This window comes from Augochlora pura, chromosome 3 (assembly GCF_028453695.1).
Source record: "Augochlora pura isolate Apur16 chromosome 3, APUR_v2.2.1, whole genome shotgun sequence".
NCBI classification, from domain to species: Eukaryota; Metazoa; Arthropoda; class Insecta; order Hymenoptera; family Halictidae; genus Augochlora; species Augochlora pura.
Window position 1 is genome coordinate 639,053 of NC_135774.1, and position 15,183 is coordinate 654,235.

The 15,183-nt window shown below is 37.0% G+C and overlaps 3 protein-coding genes across 9 annotated transcripts in view; 1 reads left to right on the top strand and 2 right to left on the bottom strand.

Moving 5' to 3' along the window:
* Nucleotides 1–125: 125 nt before the first annotated feature.
* Nucleotides 126–10,069, bottom strand: Pan2 (PAN2-PAN3 deadenylation complex catalytic subunit PAN2). Of its 2 annotated transcripts, none has more exons than XM_078177493.1 (21): nucleotides 9,645–10,069; nucleotides 8,547–8,734; nucleotides 8,248–8,417; nucleotides 8,056–8,176; nucleotides 7,783–7,979; nucleotides 7,484–7,697; nucleotides 7,274–7,410; nucleotides 7,030–7,182; nucleotides 6,843–6,939; nucleotides 5,291–5,524; nucleotides 4,971–5,216; nucleotides 4,667–4,886; nucleotides 3,823–4,002; nucleotides 3,568–3,734; nucleotides 3,175–3,343; nucleotides 2,589–3,099; nucleotides 2,281–2,498; nucleotides 2,064–2,193; nucleotides 1,762–1,983; nucleotides 1,420–1,681; nucleotides 126–1,312 (listed from the first exon to the last, which is right to left on the bottom strand). In XM_078177493.1, the coding sequence occupies exons 1-21, from the start codon at nucleotides 9,727–9,729 to the stop codon at nucleotides 1,298–1,300; spliced, it is 3,936 nt and encodes a 1,311-aa protein (XP_078033619.1). In that variant the 5' UTR covers nucleotides 9,730–10,069; the 3' UTR covers nucleotides 126–1,297. The 2 variants fall into 2 exon arrangements, with proteins under 2 accessions (XP_078033619.1, XP_078033618.1); XM_078177492.1 differs by having other exon boundaries at nucleotides 4,640–4,886.
* A 1,399-nt stretch (nucleotides 10,070–11,468) lies between these two features.
* Nucleotides 11,469–14,623, bottom strand: LOC144479031 (uncharacterized). Of its 6 annotated transcripts, none has more exons than XR_013495463.1 (6): nucleotides 13,852–14,623; nucleotides 13,118–13,235; nucleotides 12,824–13,013; nucleotides 12,424–12,497; nucleotides 12,111–12,350; nucleotides 11,469–11,826 (listed from the first exon to the last, which is right to left on the bottom strand). XR_013495463.1 is itself a non-coding variant. In XM_078197491.1 (4 exons), the coding sequence occupies exons 1-3, from the start codon at nucleotides 14,509–14,511 to the stop codon at nucleotides 12,826–12,828; spliced, it is 996 nt and encodes a 331-aa protein (XP_078053617.1). In that variant the 5' UTR covers nucleotides 14,512–14,623; the 3' UTR covers nucleotides 11,469–11,826; nucleotides 12,824–12,825. The 6 variants fall into 6 exon arrangements, 1 of the variants encoding a protein (XP_078053617.1); XR_013495461.1 differs by having other exon boundaries at nucleotides 12,424–12,445; nucleotides 13,088–13,235; XR_013495460.1 differs by having other exon boundaries at nucleotides 12,445–12,497; nucleotides 13,088–13,235.
* Nucleotides 13,721–15,183, top strand: part of LOC144479030 (uncharacterized) — a 315,575-nt gene continuing 314,112 nt past the window's right edge. The window contains exon 1 of the mRNA XM_078197490.1: nucleotides 13,721–13,819. Within this exon, the coding sequence (XP_078053616.1) occupies nucleotides 13,728–13,819 (92 nt within the window). The 5' untranslated portion in view covers nucleotides 13,721–13,727. The remainder of the gene's footprint in view (nucleotides 13,820–15,183) is intronic.

The window sequence follows — 15,183 nt, forward strand, 5'->3', positions numbered from 1 at the left end:
GATAATGAGATGATTCGTTCTTTGAAGGATAATTATTGAGGAATAAGTGTTGAGAGATATATAGAGACAAGGCACATAAATAGGTTCTTATTCTACATATTAAAGCCAAAATTAGAGATTTCTTTGCTGGATCATTTATTGAAAAATCACATTGAAGTCGTGTACACAAAACAAATGCATGATTATTATTTACCACAGTGTGCTACTAATCTATTTAAATCACCTTTACGGATCGCATTTCCATCGGAATCAACGTATAAGTTTTGATACGTTTAAATAATAAGTAAATCTCTCCGAATATAAAAAAATATATCCTCCAATAATCTTATCTCATTTCATTTCATAGATTTTGATAGTATTTTGCCCCTTTTTCCTTTTTTTTGATATTGATAAAATTCATATAAAAATAATCTATGAATACAATTGTTTTTTGTAAAATATACTACTATTTTAGTATTATTTCTTTTTGTCTCGCGAGCTTTATAGAAAACGACAGTTTAGAATACACCTCTAGTTTGTTTTAGTGCGCACAATAAATTAAAACAGCCTGTGCTTTGCTTATTTTGTTGTGTTGTTTGATGTACAAAAGTCAATCTCTTAGAAAAGACACGTATAAAAGGAAACCATGAAACGTTACCTTCATACCGATTCACCACCCAAAATTATTGCTACAATACTATGAGTTATATACACGAATCTGTGATACGGTTTTTTGAACAGGATGGACTGTGTTGCTTTTGCGGTTAAAACATATCGCAAAAATTAAAATAAATATTAATATATAATCGGGCAGTGTGGGATTGATACTGCTCTTGAAAAACACTATTGGGCATTATGTACAAAAGCGCCACTGATCGGCATGTATGAAAACCATGATTAACAAGAATTCCTTTTCGTTGATTGCACCAATAATTTGCAACGTTTGATTCAGATACGATAATTCAATCATGATCATGCTCCGTATGACGTAAACAACGACCGGACAAAGTAGTATCGTAAAAAGAGAATGTAATTGTACCCGTAATATTAACTTGTGCGACAACATCGCCACACTTCATTCCCAAACGCTCTTTTCACCATGCGACCCAACTCAGGAACGAGGAACGCATGATTTCTCTATAAAATGGAATTTCGAAACACTTTCTCCCAATGTTTCGAACAAATTAGCTGATGTTTTAAGAAACACAATTCGTACCTTATTTACACTATGAATAAGGTACAAAAGCATCATCTAAATTTCACCCTCGTTGCTTAACGTAAGGAAATCTTGGATTTCCTCATGGGAGTCATCCTCGTATCAGCTGTCTGGTACCTAAGCACACAAATAAAAAGCGTGCAATCATTAACTTCGTAAATTTTTTGGGGGGTAAGAAGACTATGACTCGGCAATCAAATGCATTAATCATTCATTTTTCTTACCTTCCACTGCAATTGGTTACCAACTCTATAAAGCTCTTTTAACGACTCGCTTAATTTTCCCGAACTCTCTAACTCTTCATATTTGCGGAACAATTCAAGGGCTGCACGAGCATCTTCCGTTGAATCGTGTGTTTCCGATTGAATCTTTTTCCCCAAAAAGTGCCAAGTTAGAAAACGTAGTGACACCATACGATGATGTGGCAAATGAAACAGTAGTACTGTATCTACTACCTGTTCCGGTGGAACAACTAAATTTATTACCCTGTGAAAATGAAAAAAAAAAGTTAATGATTCGTTTAAGATTTATTTACGAGATTGAAAGATGATTTATAAGTTAATTACCTAAAATCATTTTTTAAACCGTGACCCACAAATATTATTCCATTATCGACTAAAAACCGCAACTTCTGGTAAGTTGACTTAAGAGTGGTTAAGTGTTTGCTGCTGAAATTTGCGTCTAAATCACCTGGTTGAATACCACTGAATTTTGTTAAGTAATCAACCACTTGCTCTTGAGTGCTTATGTAGTCATCTATGAAAGGCGTGCCTTCCAATGGACCTTGACTGTTTGAGAATTTTATATAATGTAGAGTTTAAAAGAAATTAAGTAGAACAAAATTGAAGATAGACACTTGTATACATACCCGCGTATGCAAGTAATACGAGCAACAGATAAGTGACTTGGTTTGATGGTGGACATTTTACCGTCACTGCGAAGTTCAGACTCTTCTTGATTTAAAGTTACAAATTCTGCATCAATACCGACCAATTCTCCTGAAGAAGTAAATCGATTCACAATTGTCATTATCAATAATTTTCAGTTTGGAAAAATTGTCCTTTAAAAAATTATGCTATGCCTACCTTTCTTCGGCATTTCATCAGATGTCAAAGGGGTAAATGTAATTCCTCTTGTCCCTCCACTACGAGCAATACATTTGTCTTCTCCAAATACATCATATGTAAGGGGACTGACTAAAGCAGCTGGCTCAGGTGCTGGTACTGCTGTGTAATGAAGGACACAAGGGACTTTCCAATCTAGATTCAACCAAACTGCTTCTTCCGGCGATACCGCTGATATGCTGCAGCAAAAGAATTAATTTGAAATTTAAATTAGACCAATGAGTTAATTTGCAATTATTTTTATAAATAAATTATATTGTCCCACTTACCAAAAGTCATTCAAGATGTACCACTGTGACACAGCACTGCCAGCTGATCTTTTATGATAATTTGGTCCGACCCGTAGCAATGCAACAATGTTTCTTTTGTCTTCGTTACTTTTATCATCTATGTAACAGATAACAGCGCTGAGACTGTACTGCATTTTGCTCACTTTCTCTGAATTCTTTTTAGTTGCATTTGCGTTGACCCCGTCACCATTATTTGCCGCGACATGATGATTTTCTAACTCCTTTGTCTCGCAGTCTGTTGGAGAACATTCTGGAACTTGTTGCAGTTTGCCGTCTCTCTGACCATTTTCTACCACTTTTTCATCTCTACGCTTACTACTTTCGGCGGTGTCATTCTTTGGACTACTAATTTTTACCACGTTAATTTCACCATTACTTTTCAACGAAATTTCAATATTGTGTGGAATCCATGAATGAGAATAATACAAGTGACTAGGTGGAGTTGCTGGAGTTGTCGTGGGGGGTGTAACAGGAGGCGTAGACGTGGTTTCTGTAAATCAGATTAAATGCTTCCTGTTGGCAACTGAATAAAAGTAAAGTAATTTTTTAAGTTGAGTAAACGTACCTGAATCTCTACCCATGTGCCTAAATCTACAATCAATTCGGGTGCAATTGTTACCGTACCTACAAGGCTTTACAGTAACAGGGACAGGACTAGAAGATGGGCTACTTTCTTTCCCACTTAATGCTTTCTGAACAACAATATCCATCTGGGTTTGCCAAAACGCTTTGTCCTAAAACAATGTTGAATTAAAACAGTATAGTCATAGTACTATTAGTGACAGTACTTTACAGGGCGCAATCGTAAACACTTTAATGCAGAACTCTACCAAAGATATTCTACAGAAATGATAATAGTGATAAATTTGTACCCAAACCAACTGCTAAGTTCATAAAATTAAGAATGCCATAATGATTTGAATTTTACGATTTATGTACAAGTTTGTGTTTTATGTACCTGTTGTGTATCTAAACCACAGTTCAGTGCCAATATTTGAGGTAGTTTAGTCAATTGTCGAGATTGGAGAGTGGGTGTAAATTTTTGACAATTGTCACACCATGCAGGTGTAAACTTTTCGGGTCTTAAACTGCGGGCAAGCACACTTGTAAACGGAACCTCCTCAGCTACAAAAAAGGTAAAAATTCACTCGTTTAATACACACGAAAACTGTTTGACACGCACGGGATACGTATATTTTAAACGTTGTCTTACAAGGGAGTGTTAATTCCGGATAAATTAAATTACACAGCAACATGATGGAATGTTTGGTAGCTTCGTGACTACATTTAAGACAACGATGTATGTGTGTTTGTTCGGATCCAAAAAGCCGACTGATCTCTGTCTCCTCGTCTCGAACTTCATTTTCCTCGATAGATTTTGTATCATTCTTGTCTATTCGCAATAAAAATAAGTTTGAAAGATGATACAGTCAGTTATGGGAAATACAAATACAAAAATATGTAAAATCACTTTTACGTCATATTAGATAACTTATGTAGTGATGATTTGTTGAACAGATCACACACTATTTGTTCTACGAATTCGATATTAAATAAATACTTAAAAAGTATAGACCTAGCAGGTGAAAGTAAATATCAGCTATATGTATCTATTATAATTAAATCTTGGTAAAAATAGCTTTAAATTGTCAAGTACCTCCGATTCTTAAGTCTACAAATATTTCATGCAATTTCGGAAAGCAATGTCTTCTTTCCGATAAAAAAAAAAGAAACGAATGAAATTCATAAAAAAAGAAAATAACACGGTGCAAGCGTATGGAGAAAGCTATTTTTATGCAGCATAAATAAAAAACGAAAAACGGGTGGTAATATCCTAAGAATACAGTAAAGTAGCATGTATATATCAAACAAAACAACATTCATGTGTAAAAAATATTAAAATAAGTTTAACAGAATTGCTTTTAATATTCTTGGGATATATTGTTAAGTGCAAACTTAAAGTCGAATAAAAAATGAAAAATAAACACAAAGAGTGCCCAGTGTGAAGGTTACACATGAATTGTGTTTACCTTTCGGCGTGATCCACATATATTTACCATCCTCCTCTTGCTTTCTCCTTTTTTTCCGTTCTTCGTCGTGACTCCTATACCGTGAACCAATGTCTTGTAGGATGCTTGGGAAGTCTTGTTCGTTATAAACGAACGGGGGATGCTTGGGACCAGACTTTAGACGCGCTGCTTCCTCCTCTTCCTGTTGCCGTTTTTTTGTCTCCAAGATCTCATAATGGATTTGATGTAGTATAAACCTGTTCCAACTCTGAACAAATGAAAGTATTTTACGTTAGAACAATCAACAAATATTAATTGAATTATAACAAAAAAAAAAATGATGAACTGATACCTGGATCAATCGTATTAAGTTAGTTTTCCTTTTGGCTTCTGGATGCAGGTCGCTCAATATAAGTCCTAATGCAGCTGCTTCAGGAACGGTCCTAAAAGCTCTGAGAAAATTCGCAGCTTGGCAAGGCAATCCTCGGGATATGTCCAACATGTGGAACAAGTATCCCAGTTCACAAGAGAGGCAGAATTCTCTCTGGCATGAATGCGAAAGCAATGCTATTCTGACAGGTTCGCAATAATAAAGTAACTGAAAAGAAAAGATTCATGATTTTATTGCCCTTAGGAAGATAAAAAAGGGAGCACAGTTGGAGAGTCTCTTACCTGTAACATGGCATTGCAATAACTGTTGGGAAGTGTAGCTTCCAAGCCACAGAAGCTGGTACGATTATACTGATCGAAATCAAACTCATCGTAACCAAGACGTGAGTATTTCACCTCGATTTTGCGGTATCGTTTAGGAATGGCTACAAATGTGCCATCATCTGCTTTATTTCGTGAGTCCCCCGCGAATAGTTTTGCAACTACGCCACGACGTTTTTCCAAATTGTAAGGTATCTGCAAAAGAGGTATTATTTATTTTTTTTCAATTTGTCAAATGCCTTTGTATTTTTGGGACGGATTGTATGCGAATATATGCTGTATGATTCAGCGTGCCGTTGCCAACGTAATTTAGATCGTGAAAAAATAAATAATACCTATTGATCGCGCGTGGGACCGAGCCAATAAGTTAGGCTAACGTGTTTGTGTCTTACAATCTTTATTTCAGCAAATACAACTTTTTCGTATATACATTCTTTAAGAAATATAGATATATATACATATATGTATTTATATATGTATATACATATATATATTCTATTCTAGCATAATAAAATTATTGAGCACAAACCATTAAACGGGAACGAACAAAATGCATACGTTATAAGCACACTGTGCTTGAAAGCGGGGTTTATAAAGGCCTGCTGACTTTGTGTCACACTGATTTATAAAATACAGTGTTCTGAAATGATAAACATCGATATGAGATATTGATATTTTTTATCTTCCAAACTGGCTTTGAATAGTATTCTTTCTGAATAGATGCTGTTTTCAGCAATAACGTAGATAACATATGTATCTGTTGTTATAAATTGGCACACTGTTGATATTTATGTAGATGAATAGTAAAAAAATTGTCTCTTGACAAAGAGTATAGAAACTAAGAAGAAGATATGAAGACTGTTAAAATATATCCGTACTTATGTTCACAGACTTGGGTTTTTCTCTCATACCTTATTGTAGAGGAAATTAATTAAAATACTAGTTTGACTAGTTACGAAAATATATCACGTCTGTTTCACGTCGTTTATGGACTAGAATATTTATCACAAAACATTATCAGTCTTAATCACGTTATGTTATCACTACAAAATAAAAGCTTCCATCATATTGAGCTTGAATCTTTATCACGAGTAATGCATTGTTCTGATTCATTGCAATGGTTACTAGACTAAGATTATTCCACCAAAGCTATAATGAAGTTTTTAATAGGACGAACATTTAGATATCTGTACAGCTAATATTGTCTCTCAAAACGGATTAAATCAATACACTACACATATATCAACATACAATGTTCTCCGAGAACAAATTGAATTTAAAGACAAATAGGTGCCCACAACTTTCAACAGGAATAATTCGTTGTGCGGCATTTCTTCGTCTATGGTTTAACTATAAACATTAAGCGTGTAACACAACATATCTTACATAATTATGATTGGAAATCGTGGGAAAATATTTGAGTGGAGGAAAACGGGATATTTGGATTTTAAGAAAGTTTTAGGAAGGCTGGAGTAGAATACTGCAATAGAGTAGGAGAATATTGTTTCCTCACTTGATTTCTGCGGAACGCCTGGGGATTTGGAGCATAGCCTATCGTCCCTTGCATTTTCATTGTGCGTAAAATTTCAGGGTCGATTGGTGGCGTTTTTCTGTAAAACAAACAATAAAAAATATTTTAGTTTGAACAAACTACTATTTACAAGAGTATAACCCAATGCCACTTAATTCTAGTAATATACCTGTAAACTTTTTTAAGATATTCATCCGACCAATCACTTAACAACTGATGACCAGTGTAGACAATAGGTATTGTACTTAGGGGTGTAACATCATCATCAAATGGTATATAAACAGAATGAATTGATTCAGCTGGGTCAGCAAATTCTGTTGTGCTAAATAAATCAAAATATTTGGATTTTTAGTACCACCAACTGTCGAATGTGCAGGTTTTTTACTGATCATATTACGATGTAAATTACTAACCGAGAAAACGTATTAAATTGCAGTTCTGGCGTGTTTGTAGACATAAGATGTATGGAACCTGCTGCATCTCCAAAACAAAGGCACTGAGATGTGGAGGATACATCAAATGATAGAATCATAGCACCACCAGTAGCAACCTTTCATAAAAAGAATATGTGTAAGAATATTTGTCTGAGTCTTTTCTTGCAAAGTAATGTTGCATACATTTACCTGATATAGGCATGTCACGGAAGGCTGTACATTTGCATAGATAGTATCAAACAGTTGCATTTGGCCCAATGGTGATACAACAGCTAAACGACTTGAGTAACTGGGTAGGAACTTTAATAAAAAGGGATACACTAAAGTAGTCACAGGACTCAATGCTCGCATTTGTCTCAAATCATATGCCATTAAGAAACGATCCACTGAGAGGCCCTGTCGACTAAAACCAAAAATATAATTAATACATACTAATTTAAACATACGTGTAATAGTTTAAACATTATACATCTTTCTAATCATCTTACCTATTGCTAAAACCACAGGTGACAAGGTAATTTCCTTGTACATCAAAATCACTAAGTGATCCACTATGAGTATCTAAAGTGTGTTCTACTGATAATGTATTTGGATCCCTGAGATCAATTCTTCCAGCAGGATTACCAGCACATATTAGCCTACTTTGCTGTCTTAAAATTGCACAACCACTTTCCCCTACATTTACCTACAAAATTAAGTGAATTAGATATACATAAATTAGTGGAAAGTAATATAACTTAACGCTTTTCTTAGATACTCACTACACCAGTCTCTTTCCCTCTAGTGAGATTAAAATCAATTATTTTATCCTGATGTCCACCCATGAGTAATCGTGTAGGAGAAATTTGGAGCATGCATTGCATATCTATCATATTTGACGACCTACGAAATTATAAAAATATTTATAAAATAAATTTAATTCCATATACACTATAAAGTCAAGCATTACATACGTGTGAGTAAATATTGGTATGCCTCTTCTTAATTGACATCTTAATGAACCTTGTGTCAAGATCAAGATGCCCTCGTCTAATGGATGAATATGACGAACTTCGTGTGCTGCATGTACTTGAAAGGAGGTATATTTTTGTAACTCAGGCCCATAATAAGATGTTACATGACCCTACAAAATATGTTACTTAATTATAAATGAAAAGTGTAATCACAGATAATTTTTTGCTTAATGCATTACAAATGTATCAAATTGTTCTTAAACTAGGATAACATGTATTTATAACAATAACTACGATACCCCTTGGTTCCCCATCCATATAAGCTCTTCCACAGTGTCAAAAGTAATAGTTGAAACTCCATATCTATCCCCACCATCAGCAAGTAAGGTACGAGTTTCATTGAACTCAGCTCCAGCAAAATCTTCTCCGAACTGTTCTATTACAGGTACATATTCTTCATTGGAAAGTACATAACTTGTTTCTTCCCCTGCAATGAAATACATAAACATTTGTTATAAAAACTTTGTCCCCTAACAAGTATTCTGATAGAACTTCTAATAACATATTGGCATTATACACAAGTTAATGAAACTAAATCTCAAAATAAAACTAATACCAACAATCATATCTGTCATTTAATGAACAGCTGATCTATCATTATTGAGTATCTGAAAACATTAGAACAGATTATTAGCAGACAATAACAGATTATTGAATCAGCTGATAAGAACTGGCAATTGTGTCACAATACAGATGTACAATAACAGTCTTGCAAAACAATTTGCATTATTAATCAAACAAGTAGCGATTGTTTATATAGAGAATTACAGCCACTTATGATTACATTCGCAGAAAGTTGAACAAATTTACTAAAAGATTGAAAAAGAATAAAACACAGCCTGCAACAATATCTTACTCTGCAAATTCCATGCCAATAAGACTCAAAGCTATTAAAAAATAAAAATAAATTCTCAAAAATTATTAAAATATCAAACATTAACTTCCTGTTTATTTTTTATTGGACTTCTATAAATATTGACAAGAATAAAATCTTGTTTACACTAAATCAATTCCATAAACGTTTACGAATATTTATTTATCAATTGTTTTCTTTATAATTCATTACTGACATGGATACATAAAGCTTAAGTTTGAATTAGACATTTGTAATCGAAAATATTGGAAAAATTGTTTTTCAAATTTTCTTCATCTCTGACAGTAGGACGCTAGATCGCGCACCATGATCCGAGCGTGACTGTCCACGAAGCGAATGGGTTTCGCGCCCTTGCGGGGTCTTCGAGTTTACAATTAAATAAAGCACAGTTCAACACGTTACGAACTTATTGGCGTCTATAAGAGAAAGAATAAACATCGATACAATCACGAAAAGTACTCACAAAGCAGATCTTGATCTCGATCACCACCGCACTCGGCTGTGGCCTCTATGGACGCGGTGTAGTGGCTTAAAACCGGGTAATCCATAATTTTACCGTCTTCAGGCTGTTCGATTTTTAAATAATTGAATTGCCATCGGCGCAAAGATAGCTGTTGAATTGTTGTCCGTACGATCGTCCTCTTATCATAACACACTTTTAGACACGCACACGCACGCAGCCACGCACCTTAGTCGCCTTGGCAACTATGCAACAAGCGAAACACTTCGCCACTAATATTCCCGGTTTGAACGACAGTGCGCGATCGAGACGATTGAAATTGGTCGATACACAACGCTCTCGGAACTCGTTTATCACGATTCAAGAACTGACTCGGTCAACGAGACACCTTTAATTCATGATTCCACTTTTCTGCGCGTTTCACCCGTGTAACGTTGTACGGAGTACTGACTCCTCATCGGAAGCAATTTATATTTTCTCCTTTCGGTGCGCTTCTATCCCCACCATTTTACCGCGCATCCAGCTCCGCGCCGACCGAGTAGATTGAGAAGGGAAGATGATCGAGAGAGGCAGAACGAGACCAGCGCGCTCTATGGTGAGCGTCCACACAGACGTCAAACCTATCCCGTCTCTTTTCACCATGTTTCCGATCTCACTCTGTTCGCGCATCCATTTGCCTCGTGCGCCATCTGCAACGCTCGTCGTGAATCTGCAAGATTCTCAACGACGCAAATGGTTTGAAACAAGTGGTTCGAAATTTACACAGTTATCAACATTTTCGAGAATCCGTCAGCTACATTTTAAGTGATACTTTTGACAGTTATTGGAGGTTGAAACAATTTACCCGTGAAATAAAGAAGGTTATTGTTGTTTCTGTAGTTCGACCGGTAAAGCTATAAAGTTGTAAAAGTCATAAAGGTCATGAAGGCCTGGCGGAACCGTGGCCGAAAAAGTCTAATACTTTTATTGCTGTTCCAGCTTTCACTGGAATCGGCAATCCTTTTTTTGCTGGTCTAAACATTTCGTTTTTTGAAAACGTTCAGGATGTACCTGGGCTCGAACAAAAGAAGTTTCCGCAGATAATCCTTTTATTGCTGGTCTAAGTAGTGTCTTTTCCACAACTATTATTCTAGCATGGTAATTCGACTTTATGGCTTTTCCAATCATTGTTCGTCGTTTCAAAACGTTCGCAAATACGTTAGGGTTTATATTTACAAGACAAATTTCGCGCCGAGTTTTGTAGATGGAGCATCGGGCAAAGGGATGCGCGAGTAGAGTGAAATCGCAATCATAGTAAAGCGAGACAAACTACATTCGTCGTCGGTGTGGCTTGTTTCGCTTGTAGTTGTGCTCATATCATGCCTTCTTACTCGCTCGCGACATCCTTTCTTTGTCTAGAACTGCGAGGGCAGCACTGTTTAGCTGTGAACCGAAGACCAATCAGAGGAAAGCAGTTTCTGTACCTTCCCTCACATTTCTGAGCGCTCTGCCCCCGACATCTTTTAGTATCCTGAAGAACTTCTCTATGGCGGCCTTGAAGGTGGCGACATCTGCTCTTGCCGCGTTCGCCAGTAACGCCAATGGCAAGGACGCGAAACTCACTAGATCGCGTTGCTGTTCTGGTTGCACTGGGCATGGAACGGCGCGAAACGGTCCAAGGATCCGAGGAAAAGTTAATTGAAATCTTTAACCAACAAATGAGTATACGCGAAGAACACTGTATACACGTATGTATAAAAATATATAATATTCAACCTAATCTTATCATTGACTAGAAAATGTTTGGACTTTGTATTTCAGGAAGAGTTAGGATAACTCTTGCAAGAGTAGAGAATAATAAAATTTATTTATGGAACACCAATATATGTACATATGTATAAATTTCACAAGTTATATTCAACATTTTGCATATCACGTGAGAAACGATGAAAATTACAGAAGTGTCGAAGAGAGGTACATGTAATTGTTTTAATTTTTAGAAAATATCGTGAAAATAATTTGCAAGTTTTTTCCGAAAATACATTCATTTGTTTTTCAATACTTTCACGTAGCCTGTGCGTTGTGTTACGATTTTGTACGTAAAAAGATACGAACAAGCAAGGACGTTTAGCTTCCTTCCATATCCGGTCCCGAGCAGATTCTGCGGTCTTTTGTTTGCATAAACGCTTTATGTTGACCGCGTCACCTAAAAATAACGAAACAGTCATTAGTTGGAATATCTTTACGTCATAAATGATATCGGTAGATAAATGTTACATTCCTATTTCAGACTGTTCTATATTAATATATGATATTTAGTAACGTATTTATTAATTGCGAAACATTTAAATTGTAAAAATTTCATCATTATCAATATTTTAGAACTAAAATAAATGAAACAGTTTGAAGACAAGTATTGAAATAAATGAATAACTCGAGGCATGAAAAACGGTGGATAGTAACAATGCTAATAAAACGTGTAATAATTACCTTATAGATAATTATAAATGTGTAGAACTACGAAGAAGGTATAAGCAAAATAGTTGCATAGTTTGGCACCAGAGGAGTTTCGCTGATAGTGTAAAGTTTCTAGTAAATTGTCGGAGTTGCAAAATACAAACTGGAAGAATAAACGTCTCTTATGGAAGTCGTTTCGGATGGTAGTTTTTTCCAAGCAGTAAGAATTGTTTAGTAAAGTCGTGGACATGAGCGTTGTGCGATGCGAGTGACCTAATGCGCAGTTAAACAAATGGGATTATTATTTCCAAGTTGCGCGATATATTATCACATTTTGTTAACCTACCCTTCAGTCTAAGATGCATACCCTGTTAGTGTTAACGCGAATGTAGTTTCAAATAACGTAATACATTGGCTTGACTGAAACGCATATAAAGTATTCGATTAGTATTTACTTTATTACGGATTTAAGTATTAATAAGCTGTAAATAGTTGTTCACCAGGAAAAAGAAAATCCTAGAAGATATAAATTTAATTTCTCAAGGCGATCGAATGGAAATTACTGTTTTACTTATTTACAACTAAAAAGTGTACAATGGTAAAAAATTCAGAAACATTGAAAGGTACTCTCCAGCTGATCAATGTTAATTGAACAAATAAATACATTCCCACTGTTGTTAATTATCTGTAGTCAACACGTTGGTAATCGTCTGTTGCAGATGTGTGGTGAAAAAGAGGAACGTTACCTTTAATGCCGTCGAATCAGGCGTGTGCGATGGTGAAGGGCGTTAATGAGGGTGCCGATTTCTTCCTCTGCCTCTGCCGACTGGCGTCGTGACAACCGATTATTCGGAGTGACACTAACCGAGCCGGCAGTTTGCATAGCTTGCTGCGACGGAAACGAGGATCGGCGAATTAGCGGCGGCGGTTTTGCACCTACGGGATTTGATTCAGCCGTTTTACGCATGATACTTTTATAGCCTGGCCAAGCCGATCTAATTATATGCTACCTAATAAGCGTAAAGCGGATCGATGCATGCCTTGCATTTCAAAAGACCTCTGACTGTTCATTGGTTGCCTCGGAATAAAGCGTCTCTTCATGGGGATTTCGATCGTGGAAGCATATCTTGAACTGGCATTACCTGCCTTAGACGATTCCTTAGGCGGTTTTTAAAAATATGCACATGTACGTATACTCGTGTTTGTTGGTTTTGCAGACACAGAATGAAATATTGTGTTTTTTTTTCGTTATTAGTTTTTCGCATTTTTGTGTATCGTTTTCTTTTTTTTTTTTTCAGTACTTTTTTTTGGCGAACGTGAAATCAATCAGTGTAAAGCCTCGGTTACATCTCGTTTCTTACAAAAATATAACGTTTCTAATCGAACAAGATACTTAGACGTACTATTTACCTATACACAACATACTATAACAAACAACAGTTATATATCTATATAGATTTTCTGGTATAATTCTGATCTATGATAACGATACTTTCTATTTATGCTTCTAGTCTCACTTTGGTTTCGATCTGGTGTGCACTTGAAATGAATGGATTACTAAAACGGACTTGGAAAGCTTCCTACCCTCTCTCGCATCTATCACCGTACGAACGTGCTTAGGGTTACGTTTTTTTTCTCGAGCCTGCCATTATGCGAATCTACACTGATTGGATATGCAAACCACGGGAAATTAGGATTCGTGAAAAATCATACGAGCTGTCGAATTCTGGATCAAAATTAAGGTAAGAAACTAATGCGGTCGCCGCTGTAATACCTTGTCTCTAGCGAAACGTATTCGCAATACTTCGACTAGAGCAGCTATCGCTGACATCAGAAGCATCGTCACGAGAATACGCCCCGCCACAGCAACGGATTTCATTTGACGGTCTTTCCCACTATCTTCCGTGCATTCTGTCAAGTTCTTATCATCGGTCTCCTTCGAGACCTTCGATTCCTCGCTTTTATTCCCGACCGTGTCGTTAGATCCCACACGGTGGACGTTTCTCGTCGGATCCTTGGTCGAGTCGATTCGCCTGTAGGTGCAATTCCGGTCGTAATCGCAGACGAACACCGACATCAGACGTTCCTTGTACTCGAATCTTGGACAGCGTCTCATCTTCCGATGATCAATCGGCGGGATGTCCATCGCCTCGAATATCGCGGTAGCGTTTTCGGCGGTCGTTTCGGTCGTCTCATTGTTACCGATTGTCTGGCTCCAGCTATAGTAGGTCGTGTGCAACAGCAATCGCAGAGGCAGGAACAACAGCACACCGAAGATCGTCAGCATCAAGACGATGCTGATGTTGATGCCCAGCCAGATGTGGATGTCGGATGTTTTGATCGAACTTTCCGCAGTAGTTTTCTCCACGTGCGCCGCGGTATCTTCTGGCACTGACAGCTCCTCGATGGGACTGGGCCTCACCTCACCCGTCATCGCAGAGCTCTCTTCTCACTGCCAACAGCCGATTAATGATACTCGAACACAATATATCGTTCCCTGTCTTTCGTTCAGACGCAACTGTTGCGCATTCTGTTGTGACTGCAGTTCCAAGTGAGCCTGGACGTCGACTGATATTGATTTCCAGGTGGAGGCAGAGCCTAGCTACGTACGCGCAAGCCTCGCAGTACCGCTTTTGTCGCGGATTCTGGGCTTGGCGGTAATTAGATGTCGTTTAAATCGAGATTGCAGGCAACGTCGATATCGACGGTAAAATCCACCTTTGTTCTCGTCGATGTCCAATGAATACCCTTTTCCTTGAATTTTCTAGGACGATCGAGCAAGAGCAGACAGGTGTTACAGAAAATTTAGATAAATACATGGTACAAGGGAAAGCAATGCGCCGATTTTTTAGAGTCGTTGTTTAAATTATACCTAGCGTGATTTTTTAGTTGTCGTTAAACATTCTAGACTCGCAACTAGGATTTGTTTTTAAACTGTACTGCTGCGTATGTTCGAAATATGCGGGGCTGGGACCCGCGTCCATTTTGCCACGAATAAATCGACGTCGAATCGTAGGAAATTTTCGTTGGTCTAGAAGGTACGCGGCCAACAACCGAATAAATTTTTCTCGGATCGACAAAATCGCGACGCGATCATAAAATGAGA